General features: G+C 39.9%; 1 protein-coding gene across 6 annotated transcripts in view; it reads left to right on the top strand.

The window, feature by feature from the left end:
• SH3D19 (SH3 domain containing 19) overlaps positions 1-14,216 on the top strand; it is an 80,403-nt gene extending 66,187 nt beyond the window's left edge. For 5 of the 6 annotated variants that reach the window (XM_048071713.2, XM_048071718.2, XM_066996731.1 and 2 more), the window contains 10 exons: positions 1,316-1,580; positions 2,886-2,954; positions 4,223-4,295; positions 4,610-4,740; positions 7,213-7,271; positions 7,698-7,885; positions 8,146-8,198; positions 8,710-8,896; positions 9,817-9,914; positions 11,245-14,216. In XM_048071713.2, the coding sequence (XP_047927670.1) occupies positions 1,316-1,580; positions 2,886-2,954; positions 4,223-4,295; positions 4,610-4,740; positions 7,213-7,271; positions 7,698-7,885; positions 8,146-8,198; positions 8,710-8,896; positions 9,817-9,914; positions 11,245-11,361 (1,240 nt within the window). In that variant the 3' untranslated portion in view covers positions 11,362-14,216. The remainder of the gene's footprint in view (positions 1-1,315; positions 1,581-2,885; positions 2,955-4,222; positions 4,296-4,609; positions 4,741-7,212; positions 7,272-7,697; positions 7,886-8,145; positions 8,199-8,709; positions 8,897-9,816; positions 9,915-11,244) is intronic. The other variant, XM_066996730.1, reaches the window with a different exon arrangement.
• The last annotated feature ends 867 nt before the right edge of the window (positions 14,217-15,083 follow it).

Here is a 15,083-nt window from a genome sequence, read left to right as displayed (position 1 = left end):
GTGCAGTGGCTGCTGACAGGCATTCCTTTCTGCATCTTTAACCTTTTTACCCACAGCTGAACAGAGAACATCCCCTCCTGCATGTTGCTGACCTTTTGATCAACAGCACTTGCACTTGTGGCTGGGTTGGAGTGGTGGAGGAATGGAGGTGGCAGATGATGCCACCCTGAAAAGGGCAGATGCTGGGCCAGCCCCTTCCCAGAAGCACTGGCTAGCTTCTACAGTATGTCCAATGTTCACTTCAGACCTAAAACCCCAGTGAAGCAGCAGAGTTAATTATAAGTTGAACAGAAGTGGAAATTTTTTTTGAAATTGAAAAAAATAATTCCTTTTCAAATAGGAGTAGAGAACTCTTATCGGGGCATTAGTAAATCATCAATATCTTCTTGAGTGGTGGATGACGTTCACAAAACATGTCAGATACTCTGGAAGTTCCACTAATGAACATTTGCTGAGGTTGATAATTTTTACTGATCCTTGAGGAATTAATGCAAGCAAATAATTATGCCAATGACACTATATGTATATAATATATATACGAGAGATAAAATTGTAGGAGAAAAGTGCAGTTACTCACTGAAGGTTTCCCAATAAAAAATAAACAAAACTGTATGTTTGGAACCATTATAGTGCCAGGTTTCTTAGTAACATGGAGCCAAAGTTTTATGTGCACAATGCTTGTGAGAGTGAGAGAGCTAATAAGAGTGTGGTACCTCTGTGTGGTATTACCAGAAAGCTTGAGCATTGCCACTGGTGTTTTCTTTCTGGAGAAGACATTTGTTGCATAAAAACGGTAAATCATGCTAGCGATGCCATTGTACAAGGTGGTGTTGTACATCGTGAATTTTGGGTAGAGGCCCAAAAATCACTTCAGGTGAGTGAAATCCTAGAGTATGAGCTAGGCTGATTCCTGAAAACCAGCTGGATCAGCAGAGCTTCTCAGGGCTTTCCCTCAGGCTCTTCACTGGAAGAACTCCTTGCTAAGGCATCTTCAGTCAAAGCTCTTTTTAAAGGTGGATTGCTGAAAAAAATCCTGCTTTTGTAGAGGGCTTTTGAGAACACTGGCAGGCTGTTAATAAAAGTGGTGGGCAGACTTGGAAATGTGTAGTCAAAGGATCTAAGTCTAAGGACTTGATCATCCAATCCCATTATCTGAAGGTTTCATGGATTCTTCGAGACCTTCAGGTATTTCACACTCTACAGTCATGAGTCTTGTTTCCTTAAAGCATGCTCTATAGCTAGGGCTGTGGTGGAGGGTGGGGGGTGGCAGGCTTCTTAATATGCATATTTATCAGATGGTTCACCCAATCTTTAGGCCTGTGAATGGAAAAATTGTACCAGCTCGACCTCCCCCACCTAAAGGAGTTCCTGGAAGGCCACCTCCACCAAAACTCTCTGCAACCAAGACCTCCTCCCAGAAGGATGCTCTTTCCCGATCCACTTCTGACATTGCTCCTGATAAAAAGCCAAGCAAGTTCAAATTGGGACCCAAGAGAACAAAGAGCCAAGTATTAAAAAATCAAGATCCAGCTTTACCTCCTAGACCTAAACCAGGTCACCCCCTCTACAATAAATACATGGTGAGAGCTGAGATGTTCTGAGACTGATGTTCATAAAAGCTGATGTTCATAAAATAGTAGTGAGAAAACTATTGAGATAGGTTATTGTTATATGATTAGTGCATCTATCAGCATAACCTTCCTTAGAAAATACTAATAAATAAATAGTAATAAGCAGTGTGAGGTAGTACTAGAGAAAGCAATATATAAATGTGACGTATAGATGTATGTATATGTGTATTTTTGTATATTATTTTTTATATATCCCTATAGCTTTTGATTTGTTGGGGTTCTTTCCACAGTCATCAGTTCTGAATTCTATTAGAGTACATAAAATGATGCTAAATATGGCGTTTGTATAGAGCTATACCCTGTGTATATCAAAACACTTAACAAAATTGGAAGAGCATCAAAACCTAAAAAGTAGCTTACCTTGCTTAATCAAGCCTGCAAAGAGTGAGGAATGTAACATTACTTAGCTTAGGTTTTCATCGTACCAATTCCATCAGTTTTCATTATAAAAATATTTTTTTTGGTACTGCATGTGTTGTTAGGGGATAACACAGATCAATGTTACAGGAGAGAGTTTTTCCCCAGATACTTAAAACTGGTCAGTGATCTGAACTGGTGACAGCTTGAACAATTGCTGTTGCCATTAAAAAAAAAAAAAAAAAAAAAAAGTGCCCACAGAACCACAGTATGAACAAGAACATCAACATGCAGCACAGACTGGAAGCATTCTGTTGCCTTCTCTCTGGTCCTCACTCTTGTGTTTAGGTTCTTGGTGGAACAGAGGAGTAAGAGAGAGAAAGGTGCATGTAAGTGATAGTAGGAACAGGTCTGACATAAAGGAAGCACGCTGCTTCCTCTGTGGCACAGCCATTCCTGTTTACATAGAAACGTGACATATCTTGGAAATGAGATTTTTTTTCCAGTAGCAGATCGCCAGTAATTTCCTGACCTTGCATGTTACTGTCTATGAAATTTTCCTCCCAGCTCATTTTTCCAGTGCCCTCCATGACAGCTGAATACATTTCTGTATTAGAGTGTTGCTGAACATCATGTGCCGTATGGGATAATAAAAGTTAGGTGGCTAAGAGACTTTTAAAGCTGATGGCGAGACTTGCATTTCTTGAAATGGCAATTCGTATCACCAGCAATCCTGCTCTGAATGCTTTCCAAAGGAGCTTGTCATCTCCCACTAGATTCCTAAATTAGTTACCTGTATTAGGTGGTCAGAATACTTCCATCACCTGTTTTCACATGCAGTGGAAACTTTGGGTGCTTAAAATAGAAACAAACTATTCCCATTTGCCTCTATTCAAGCTACCTTTGTCTCATGGAATTGCCAAGGAAGATTGCCTTCCCAGGAACCATGGGGAACCGTCCTGTAAGGTAAGACATTTTCTTCTGTTGATAAATGTTTAATGGGTAAGGTTCCAGTTATGTTAAAGCATCAAATGCTTTAGGCTTTAAAGGTTACACTGAGAAATGCAGTAGTGGTTATTAAATCCTTGTGTTTCTTTAATAAAAACAAAACAACCACCAAAACAAACCCCAATAATGGTGATTTGCCTCATAGCACCAGGACATTCTGCTTATGGAGCAGAGCAACAGTAATTACTTGGAGTGCCAGAAGGGAGAGGAAACTGGTAAAGTTCCTCTGTCTCCTCTGAAGGTAATCACTCCCTTGGCTGAGTATCTGAAAAGCAGGCAAAAGATGAGCGCTCAGTTCTACGAAGCGCTATAAGTGATGTATCAGTGAATTGACTTAGGCACTTCAAAGAATTTCCCTTGCTCTGTGCTTATACAGAACTTAACCTGTTTTAGGGCATGACTGTATTACTATCAAACAGCTGGTGTAAATGATAGCTCTGAGCAGCCTTTTTGATAAGCAAAAACCTACATGGCTGAAATAGGTTTCTCTGCAATCTGTTGTTATCTGCTGTAATTCATGTTATTCTGTCCTTACCTTTGTCCATGTTGGGCTTTTTTGGTTGTTGGTTTTGTTTTCCTTTTTTTCCCCACAATAAATTACTTTGCTTGAAAGCAATTCAGGCACAGTGATTGTGGTCAGTACAGTCTAAAAATGTCTAGGGGGTGGGCTAGAGATGAAGGCTCAGCATTTTGACTATAATTTCCCTTGATAAACATCCCACAACAAATTTGTAATTTCTCCTATTATCTTCCTGTATGCTTGCTGGTTGCTGGCTCTGCCCTCAGAAATACCGGGCAGGTGGCAGGTGTGCTGCCCCTGCTGGGTGTGCTGGGGCTGAGCAAGGAGCAGTAACTGGTGACACACAGTACTAAGCAGTAGCAAGTTTGGCCACAGCCTTTTGCAAAGAGAGTTGATAACAGTACTCCAGCCTTCTGACCCACAGAGCTATCTGAGGCTTTGTGTATACTGGGAAAAGTTACATGCCCTCCCTTTTCTTTTGCTGGATCAGAAGTAGATTTTGGTGAAAATTCTGGTTTACACTGGCCAAAGGCATACAGAATACAGACCAGTGACCAGTACTTACTTGTGCCTCCAGTGGTGATTCTCTGATCCATAACAATGTCGTATCCAAAGTCAGAAAATGACTCTCAGAGTACGTGACAGAGAGTCAGTGGTACTATCTTCCATGATTTATAAACTACTTGGATTTGTTTGTTGTTGTCAGGATTCAAACAACCCTCCAAAAGTTTCTGACACAAGTGCACCTCATGCCGTAGTCCTGCATGATTTTTCTGCAGGTAAGTAAATGTGTATATTTTGGAAGCTTGTTTTACTCCAAGACTTTCAAATGGAGATATTCTTAGGACTTGGATCTGAAAAATAATCAGGAAGCTCAGCACGCAAGGTCTGCATGTAGAGTTGTTCAAGTCCATGGGTTTAGGTATAGTTGGGCCAGTCTTCTAGTTAAAGATAATTTGTTTAGCAGGCATAATTAAGGTTTTACGAAAACTCATTCTGCTCTTGTCCGTAGTATTTATATTAAGAAGGTTTTACTCAAAGAAAATCAGTGAGTGTGACAACTACCATTAACTGAAATGATGCTGTCTTGCAGAGCATGCTGATGACTTGGACCTTCGTTCTGGAGATACAGTTTGTCTTTTGGAGAAAATTGACGCTGAGTGGTACAGAGGAAAATGTGGGAATCGCACAGGGATATTTCCTGCCAGCTTTGTGAAAGTAATTGTATGTAGGCTTTGTGTACATTACTACACACAATCCTAGTGCGTTGGTTTTCTTGTTCTGTGTTACTGCAGCTCCTGTGTGTTTAATTCCATTCACTATTTAGATAATCTCTTTTCCCCCTGGCAGCGCAGAAGACATACCAACTTGTTTGCATGGTATTAGGAAGATGCTTTATTTGGCAGAACCAACTTGTGTTATGGGGATTATTTTCCTGTTAATTTCAAGCCAAGTGAGAAAATCATGGCCGTTACCAGATTCTCTTTGTTACCTTGGGTAGTTTCTCGGGGTCTACAGAGCAGATTAATTTTCGCAGCAACGTGTAAAAATCAACACGCAGTAGGATGACTGCTCTGTGCTTCCATGTCAGCTTCTCTAGTATTCTTGTCCCCTTGAACTGTGCTGGAATCACCACTTTTGCAGCCATGTAGGGCAGTACAGGGTCAGGGCAGCAGCTGAGCCCAAGAAAACATTTTTCTTCCTTCCTAGATTTTTTTTTTCCATCTGTATCCATTCCCCTAAGTGGCAACACAAATGGGTGTGCTGGCACATTGCAAGGAGATTGTGCTATTGCAAATGAGGAGCTTAAAGCAATCCTGTTACTGAATGTGTCACTTGCCATTAAACTGCAGGCAAGAGACGGGTGTTGTTTTGAAGCCCAATGGAAATGGATTGAGCGGCTCAGGTTTAAAGGAGATACAATATAGTTCACTGCCTCAAAAGCTGGGTCAGGTCTATTGTAAGCCTGACTTGGAGATTGAAGTCCATTTTGTGCCAGTAGAAAGGGCCATCGGGCTATCCACCCCAGCCAGATGGACACACACAAATGCTGAACTGGCACCAGGGTCCAGTGAAGGTGTACGGCTGGGCATTAAAGATATTAAAAGTCTGCTGAGTGAAGGCAGCTGACAGAAAGAGATGAGAACTGCTGCTACATGGGAAAATACCAAGTGTTTGGTAACCATCACAGTGTGTTACAGAGGGGGTCTGTTTGGTTTGTAATGCTGTTTTACAGAGGGGGGCTGTTTGGTTTGTAATGCTGTTACTGGAAAAGAATTTTAAAATTTGGGAAGTGCTGAAGAATTAAAAATAGACCTGGGGTTAGTAATCATGGAACTATGCTCACTTTGCTTTCACAGGAAAGATTTGTTAGCTACATTGAGCCTCTACACAAACCAACAATTTAAATTATAAATGTTCTTGTTACAACTGATGGCTGATAAGGATTTTATGTTAAAGTAGTGGAATGAAGATCTGAAATCAAATTCATCGTTGGCACAGAGAGATAACACTTCATAGAAGCTAGGGAAGATGCTTTTCAAACACCTGTTTGAGTTTTAACAGCTAGTTACCCTTTTGAGTGCAAAAATTTCCTTTGAGCAAAATTAAAAAAAAAAAAGAGAAAGAAGAAAGGACAGTAAATATGGCTCATGCGCTGAGTGAATTCTCCTATGCATTCATGTCAGCCTAGGTCTTGACCCAAGGCCTCCATCAGTACACTGTATTGTGTTTTACAATATTGAGCTGCATACTAGCTTGGTGTCTGGACACCAAACAGTAATACATAGTTATTGCTTCCTTCCATGGACCTTTCAGAGCTCCACAGCTATGAGCTTCTCTAGCAAGAGTACTGCAAAGATTATTTGTCCTAAAAGTCAGCATGATTTTTTCCAGAACTTCACAACAGCAACAAAACATTTTTTATTGATGTGTATGGTAACTGGCTTATGTGATAGTGAGCTGAGACCCAAAGCTCCTAGCCAGGTTCCCTAGGCTTGCAGTGTCATAGTAAATCTCCCTTCATATCATACCAAAAATACAGTTAGTCTTCTTATGATAAAGGACTGATATATCCATGTGCTGATTTTCTAAATTATACTTCTCCCATTCCTTTAATTAGCACATAGTAGTTATCTACAGCTGAGTTAAGAATAATTAGTTTGTTTTCTCTAAACTAAGGTTTCTTTAGATGCTGCCCCTACACGCATACTGAAGTGAGATTTACGATGTGCTTTTGTTTTGAGTATAGCTGGCTACCAAAGCCCAGAAAAATATGTGTAAACAATAATCTCGTCTATTGTGATATGTTGTGCTAGTAAATGATAGAGAGGGATTATCAGTTGGAAGGTTGGAGCTAAATGCAACAACCCGTAGTAACATCTAGTCTCATTTTCTGTCCATCAGCCGTGCTGCAAGTAGGAATATTAAAACAGGCTAATAACAAAAAACATTAAGTAGAGCTCCTTGTTTGTATAAGATAGGAAAATGAGAAATCAGACATACAAAACCAAAATCTATATTAATATGGTAAAGTATCAGAGCATGTCAGTGATTATATAGCATCACGTGGAGCCCATAACAGGATCTGATGCTTTATTTAAAACACAGGTGATTTTAACGAGTTGAAAGTTTATGGTAGTTGTGTTGCTATGAGCTTAAGATGGAAGATGTTTACTGAGTTTGCTGTCTTATTAGATTGATGTTCCAGAAGAAGGCAAAAGGAAAAAAATACCCTGCTCGTCACCATCTATTAAGTAAGTCAAATATTTTCTCTTATCTTAATTTACTAGTAAGTTTAAAAAAAAAAAAAAGGTACCTTTGAAGCAGGTGTTAACTGTGCTGAGGTTAATATAGTTAGCAGTTTCTACATCTATTTTATAGCTATTCTACAAATTAAGTTCTCAAGAATAAAAGTTTATGACATTTTACTAAGATTTATATTCAGGTAAAAAAAAGACTAAAAATGTACTTCATGTGTTCAAAACCTGGTATATCCCTTTATAACAAGCATTTATGTAGATAGAGCCCCCTCGAACAACTTGTCTTAACTAAATGGTGGTTTGTTGGCTTTCATAACCATTTGTTGCAGCAATAAAGCACATTCAGGCAGAGGTAGGAACCAGTATGAAAGGAGTGTATACAGTAAATATACAAAGTAAGTTCCTTTCTTGTTTGTGCAGAGGGCCAAGATGCATAGCACGATTTGAGTATATTGGAGATCACAGAGACGAACTCAGTTTTTCAGAAGGTGAAACTATTATCCTTAAAGAATATGTAAATGAAGAGTGGGCCAAAGGAGAGCTTAGAGGCATGTCTGGAATTTTCCCCTTGAACTTTGTGGAAGTAATTGAAGACCTGCCTGGAACAGGTATGACTACATTAGCAAAAATCTTCAAGAACATGGCTTTGTACTGTACACACATAGGCAGTGTAAAAGGATACAGGATAAAGTCCAAAAGGACAATGCATGTGGGAAAGAGGTAAAAAGGGAGGTGAGAACAAGCAAAATAAATACTAGGACTTCTTAAGAAGTTATTCTCAATAATCATTTTGAATGTCTCAATCTGCTCTCATTAGTACATTTTGAGTAGTCATTGCTACTATTCTAAACCGTCCTTTGCTACGTAGGTATAGGAGCCGCACTGAAGAACAAAGTGGAGGTTTCTTCTTCCCTTCCTCAGGTAATACAGCTTCAGAGGTGGAAGCCAGAATTTATGTAGAGTTTTCATAGATTTACATAGAGTTTCTATTATAATGTCAGATTAGCTGCACAACTTTAAACTGTGAATGTTGTACAACTCCCACAGCACATAATGACGCATGGTCACATCTAGAAGTCTGACAGTGGCTCTGAATTGAATTTGTAGCTTTTGACAAGTTAACATATGCAACTTTCTTATCCTTTGTGCTTAAGCAAATTCTTGTTAATTCTGTTTTGAGTAGTGTTGCAGTGGGATAATTTTGAATTTACTAATCCTAGCCTCTGCCACCAATGATAAAAAGGAATGCCTGTAAGCTTAGATGAAATTATGCAGTAATTGCTGATACACTGTTCTAGCCTACACCTTCAGGAAGAGCATTGTGTGAGTGAAAGTCTGGACACCCAAATCTTGTAGACCAACATTCACGAGCTTATTGCTGTTGCCTCTATTAACGCTTCTAAAACTAATGCATTTCTTTTCACTTGAATAGAACAACAGACACTCAGTGGCGTGGTGTGAAGCACTTCATGATTTCACAGCAGAAACCAAAGACGATTTATCCTTTAGAAAGGGAGACTACATCCAGATACTGGAACAAGTAGATGCAGAGTGGTACAGAGGAAGACTGAATGACAAGGAAGGGATTTTCCCAGCAGTGTTTGTTCAGATCTGCTCAGGTACAGTGCTCTACTAGATGACAACTCATTATTCCCTAGGTTCTGACAGTCACCCAGCTATTCCATTGCCTTAAGAACCATACGCCACGACAATCTTTAACATCCTAAAGCTAAACTAAGTGTTTTCACAATCTGAAATAATGGCAATATATTACTCTAGTTAATAAATAATTTGGAAAGTGATACAGATTCTGAGATACTTGAAAGTACAGTTTAGGTGCAGGTAGAATATGACTATTTAGCTGTCTTTACCAGGAATTCAGGTGTAGAAAAAGGGAGGCAGCTTCTCCCACAGCTGAAGGGAAACACTGCAGTACAACCAAAGATTTGGTATAGCTGTAAATAACTACAAGCGCTCAATCTTGGCACACAACTATTGTAATTCTCTTAGGGAAGCAAGAAATGACCTCTGCTTGCTCTCCTTAAGCTTCTGTTTAATCCTAAAACCAATACAGTCAAAACCTTAACGGAGGACACAATAACTTTTTTTTTCCCTCATAGTTGGCAAATAAAGCCATGAATTAAACCTGAGAGGAAATATACACCACCTGTCAGACCAACAGCATACAGTGAGTACAGTTACACAACACTGCTGCATCTCCCACTGCAAAGAAGAAAAGAGAACTTTCACTAAATATCTACACTGGAAAGTTTGAGGAAATGGATTTTACTTTTCATCCTTTTAGAAGCAAAACCACAAGAACGCATTGGTACTGCAAGATGAACTAGTGGCAGTAGAGGTTTTTATTCCAGTAGGAACAATGAAATTTGCTAAGTATCAGTAGTAATAACAGTTAGGCATCCTGCAGCACACGCGTAGGGCAAAAAAAAAAACAACACAAGAATACCAGGAAGTTTCACTGGAAACAACGATATATTTGACTTGAATCCAAATAACCTGTCTTCTCCATGTTCTGCAGCCAGGGTAGAGATGTCACAGTCTCTAGGAGGGAAGAAAAGAAAAGCCAAAGCTCTTTATGATTTTCATGGCGAAAATGAAGATGAGCTTTCCTTCAAGGTAAGTGCCTCTTCTGTTAGCCCAAAAAATGCTAAAAATAGGATTTACCCACAGTGAAAATAGGCTTGGAACAGGAAAGAACAAAACTCCAGAAAAAGGCATAGCTATTAACACATCTGATAAAGACCTGCTCAAAACATTTTTTGTCATTACCACAACTTGTTTCATACCGGCAAAATCTTCACAGAAGAAGACACTGAGAAGAGGTCAGGAATTGAAGTCTTACTCTGACTTCTTCCTTTGTCTTATCTAATCTAGCAAATATGACAATACCAACACCGTATTTTGTGGTACATTTGGTTCTTCATCATTTGTTAAGGCCAAGGGAGACTATTTTTGACTGGAAACATGGCAAGAAGATGATGTGATAATAGTAAGAGTGCTAGTGTTAGAGCAGTGATGTCTGTAGGGGACACCTATTACAGCAAAATCTAGAAGTTTGGCAGCACAATACATAGTTGCCATGGGAGCAAGAGGAAAATGAAATACTTGCTGTAAGCCCAGATAATATGAAAAAGCATGAACATGAAACAGCATGCCCTTGCAGATTAAAACCCATGATATTTAGGTAACTCTCCTCAAAAGCAAGTTTCTGAGAAACAACAGACTTTCACAGCAGGTCCAAAATTGCATTTATCAGCTGGAACACATTATTTTCTCTTTCTAAAGCTGGCAAAGTAATTAGTTTCTGCATTAACAGCTTGCCGTACTGAAAGGACAGACGAGTCTTTAAAGCAGAAGAGAACTGAGGTACTGGCAGAAAGGCTAGAGTTACGACAATACTTTAGACGTAGGGCGGGATGATGATAATAGGAACAAGGATCAAACACAGAAGATGGAGTTTATTTTGAAGGCCACGCTGAGCCACGTTGATGATTGCATCCCTTTTGGGAAGTTTCCAAAGGAAAGAGGGAAGTTTCCAAGTGCTGGGAATCACTGGGACTGAATTGAAAGAAAAATCTTTGAAGCATTTGAAGAAAATAAACCCTCCTAACAGGGCAGGAGCATGCACAAATAATGAATGAGGCAGCAGCCTGTAGGCCATCTCTCTGGCATTCGTACCTACCGTTAGACCTGCAGCAGCACAGGAAGTTATCCAGCAGTGCTGCTTTTTCCTTCCAGGAAGTGGTGGTTTTTCCAACACATGGCAAGTATTTACCCTCAGAGAAAGTTCAGCAAACATAGTTTCAAAGAAATATAACAGGAGAAGAGAGGCCACCTCCTACTACCTTTTTGGCTTGGTATTAACTGCTTCTGAATAACTTGTACTATGCATGCACTACTAGTACCTGGTAAGCTGTCCCAGCTCACCTTACTCCTTCTCTTACAGGCAGGTGATATCATAACAGAGCTGGAATCTGTAGACGAGGACTGGATGAGTGGAGAGCTGCAAGGAAAATCTGGGATATTTCCCAAGAACTTTGTTCAAATTTTAAGAACACCATGAAGTGTTGCCTGTCTTTATACTCCCTATATGTGGGAGAGAATGTTTTCTAGCCTGAAGGCACAACAAAAACATCAATGTATTTGACTATCAATATTTTGCACTACTTTTTCTAGACAGTCATACGAGTACCTTGAAGTCAACGGAGACAATTCTAGTCTTGTGTGACTGTGTGTTTAGCCATGCTTCGTGAATGCTCTGAGAGCAAATACAAGCACGATTTTTAGTGGTTTCCAGCTAGGGAAATACTGTGGTGCAGCACCATTTTAACTTAAATAGCATTCTGGTATGTTTACTATCTGGTATTACATTTGTCATGCACAAAGTCTGCATAAAGTAAGCTTCCGTGGGCTTCTTTTAAAATTGTTTAAAGAGTTGTTTTTAATATATAACTACAGCACTCAGTATGTAGATAAAGTTTGATATTCAGGTTTCTTTACTGCTTGACTTCCACATTAGCAGTAGAATCCACTTGTTTTTATGACTTAGAGGACAAGAAAAGTAACGTATCTCATAGTAGAAAAATATCAAATCTAGAACTGGTAAGAGGGAAAACTAATGCAAATCTTTGTGTACTATTCTCCTATTCTTAGCCCAAGCTGCTCATATGGGAAGATCAGAAAACACAAGTATTTCGCCTCTTAACTAATAGTATTCAAATTGGTATGAACTATCTTAAATCTCTTCTCCCTTCCCGTAAATCTTTTCTAGGTGGAGCTTTAGTTGTTCGACTACCCCGTTCTTCTTCAGGCACCACCCTGCCCGTCTGTCCCAGCAGCAGTTAGCTGTGATGGACAGCATTTACTCGGCTTTCTCAGCTCCCCTCGTGCAGTAGCTGCACTATTTCAACTATTTGCCCCTCCACCCCTTTCATGTAAGTGGAAAGCCAGTCTTCACTCAGTCTGCATTTCATTTGTCACTCAAGCACTGGAACATACTTCAGTAACACTATTCCTCTCCTTAACACGAAGGATATTATACAGCCTTGGTTTTAGCTTTCAGCAGACGTGGGATTAGTTTTCAGTTTGTTACCACGTACCAGCTATACTGAGCATCATTATAAATGGTCTGTCGAGGCCTTAAGGAAAAAATGTCTGGCAAACTGGTACATCAAGAAGCTTGAACAAAATCATTTAGTAAAAAGCAGCAGTGCGACTTGAACAACAGAAACTGAGACAGACGTGACTGCGGGAGCTGAGCCTTCTGGCAGTAAATTCCTTTTTGTGACACTTGCCTTCTGACAAAGTAGTTAAACACGCCTTGATAAGCGACTAACCTCTGCCTGGAACAGGAAAAATAGTGCTGAAGCCAGCCGGTGAGGGCGGCTCTCCCACCCAACTCACTGCACGTTGGTTCCCATTGCAGCAGGCAGACACCAGGGAGTGGGCACTCCCTGTCAGGGCAGCCAGACAGGGATTGCCTAAAGTGAGCATGCAGGGAGCACGCAGCACAGCACCAACAGAAGGGTCCCGGCACTCGTTTGTTCCGCAGATCTCACTGTGATGCCGCAGTACTCAAATGCAGACACAGGCTTTAGCACTCCAAAGTTCTTTCTCTAGAAGGTTCACAAACGTGAAGTGCTGTGTATTTAAACTTGTCACTGTCATGTAGCTGGTGGATGAAGATCACAAAGCTTTAGTAAGCTGAGAACTGGATTTTTACTTTCATTAAAGGGATTAACATTATAAAAACAATTGTAAATCATGTACTGTTCCAGAAGAATGGAAACACGACTGTTTCTACAGATACTATTCAGTTTTAACATCCCAGCAAACCTATCCTGAACTCCTGTGGAATTAACTTCAACCTAAGTCCACGTCTGAGAACAAGTCATCCCACTCTCCCAGCTCTCCTGCCAGGAGGTGCTGAAGGTTCTTGTTCATTCAGATAGAGCAGCCCTTTTTTTCTTTCTAGAGAACTCTGATTAAATGAATACATAAGAGAGATTCCTGACTTTTCAACCATGAACTTTCAGTGGACCACCCTATTAAACAGGCTTCTTGCACCATGGCCTGTGCCAAAACAACTCCTCAACCTCTTGCAATCAGAGCATGAGAACAGCAAGAAGAAAGTCACCCCAACAAGCACAATAGCGGTCATCAGAAAACACATTTAATCTTCGTGATGGTGGCTGAGGCTGAAGCGGATGAGGCTTACTTACTTACCATTTGTCTGGCAGTTTTCTAAGATTTTGATACAAGTCTCAAGTTAGAACAGATTTTTTTTTTTTTTAATATTTTTTCAATCTCCTCACCCTTGTTTCTATAACTGTGGTATTGACCAGTTGTTTTTCTAGCTTCCATGGGATGTTTGAAGCCAGTGCCTCCAAGTAGGTAAGACTGCTCTTTCATCTCCTCCGATTACGCAGGAAAGGAAGAGCAGCAAAGCCTTACATTCAGTGCAAGGAGTGCCATCTAAAGGCTGTTTACATTACTGCAGACACAAGCTATTAAAGTCAAAGATGGTTGGCTTTTACAGGAAGGGATTTTCTTAAGACTTGATACCTACTATCACCGTGAAACTGCATACAGATAATACAATTTCTAAGGTGTACAGTACATAATGTGCAGAAAAGCAAGAATGAGGTTGAGCACACATCTTACCTGCAATGTAGTAGCAAATTTCAGCTGTAACCTTGGAATTCAGCCAGAGCCCCATATGTTAGTGTAATAGAAAATGTTTTGATAAACAAGGCTTTTATTGTTTGCCCCACCCTCTGGAACTATCTTCAGGAAGGAGACTGTTCTGTGTACAATTAACCGTGTGGTAAATAAATCTTTGTTAAGTCCAGTAAGTTTGTTATGGTACCTCTGTAAATTAAAAATGTATTTAACCAATAAATTTTTATAATTAAGTGACGACTGCATTTTTATCATCTTACATTGTACAGAGCTGACTCTCCACTTGACAGTTTTATAGATGCTACTCTGCTTGTACATTTAACTCACCCACCCAGCAGCAAAAATTAACAATAAAAATTACAATATTGTATACCTACAGGAGCACTTCAAGGCCATCAGAGATCCCGAGGGCTGTTCCAGTTTAGTCAAGCCTTTGGACTCAGGTACACTTCCCACTTCTCACCTGCAGAACGTATTAGGCTGCTACCTGCAGCAACCAACCAGCCTCACAGGGTATCACACAAGACGGCGATGCTCTGTGACAAGACCTCTTGTGACAATGACAGAGGCTGAGCCTCAGCTGATCAGCAATTAATTGTATGTGTGTGCTTGGTATGCTCTGCTGATTGCTGCTATTCACACACCAGGAGTTTTCAGCTGACTTTTTGTACAGAGAATACAGTAGATGCACAAGAGTTCCCTTTCTGCTTACTTTTCTACATTTGAAGTTATTTCAAAGCATACATTTACCCAGAGACCCTATATGTTAATGCTACAAAAAAAAAAACATTGTTTTGTGTGTTTTTCTTTTGAAAAACTGAAAAAGCAAGTTTCTGTTCTTTCCTAAGATGTTCCTGCAGTATCCCTCCTGCAACAGCTAAAGGACAATGTAACGTGATAAAAGACATTTTTCACAAGCAGAAACACTATGTAGGCTTTATAAATCTCCTATTATAGATGAGTACAGGCCAATTCAGTCCCTGAGGATTTGTTTGGTGGAATTAAGCAGAGGAAATAAAAACACACTTTCATTACTGAAAAGCTCTGACAGATCTTACCCTAATGCAGGGCTTGAATATGCGCACATACATGTACACGTCTGCA

The sequence above is a fragment of the Anser cygnoides genome, chromosome 4 (genome assembly GCF_040182565.1).
Source record: "Anser cygnoides isolate HZ-2024a breed goose chromosome 4, Taihu_goose_T2T_genome, whole genome shotgun sequence".
In the NCBI taxonomy this organism is placed as follows: domain Eukaryota; kingdom Metazoa; phylum Chordata; class Aves; order Anseriformes; family Anatidae; genus Anser; species Anser cygnoides.
The sequence above is the reverse complement of the archived record's forward strand: the minus strand, read 5'-3'. Positions and strand labels throughout refer to the sequence as shown.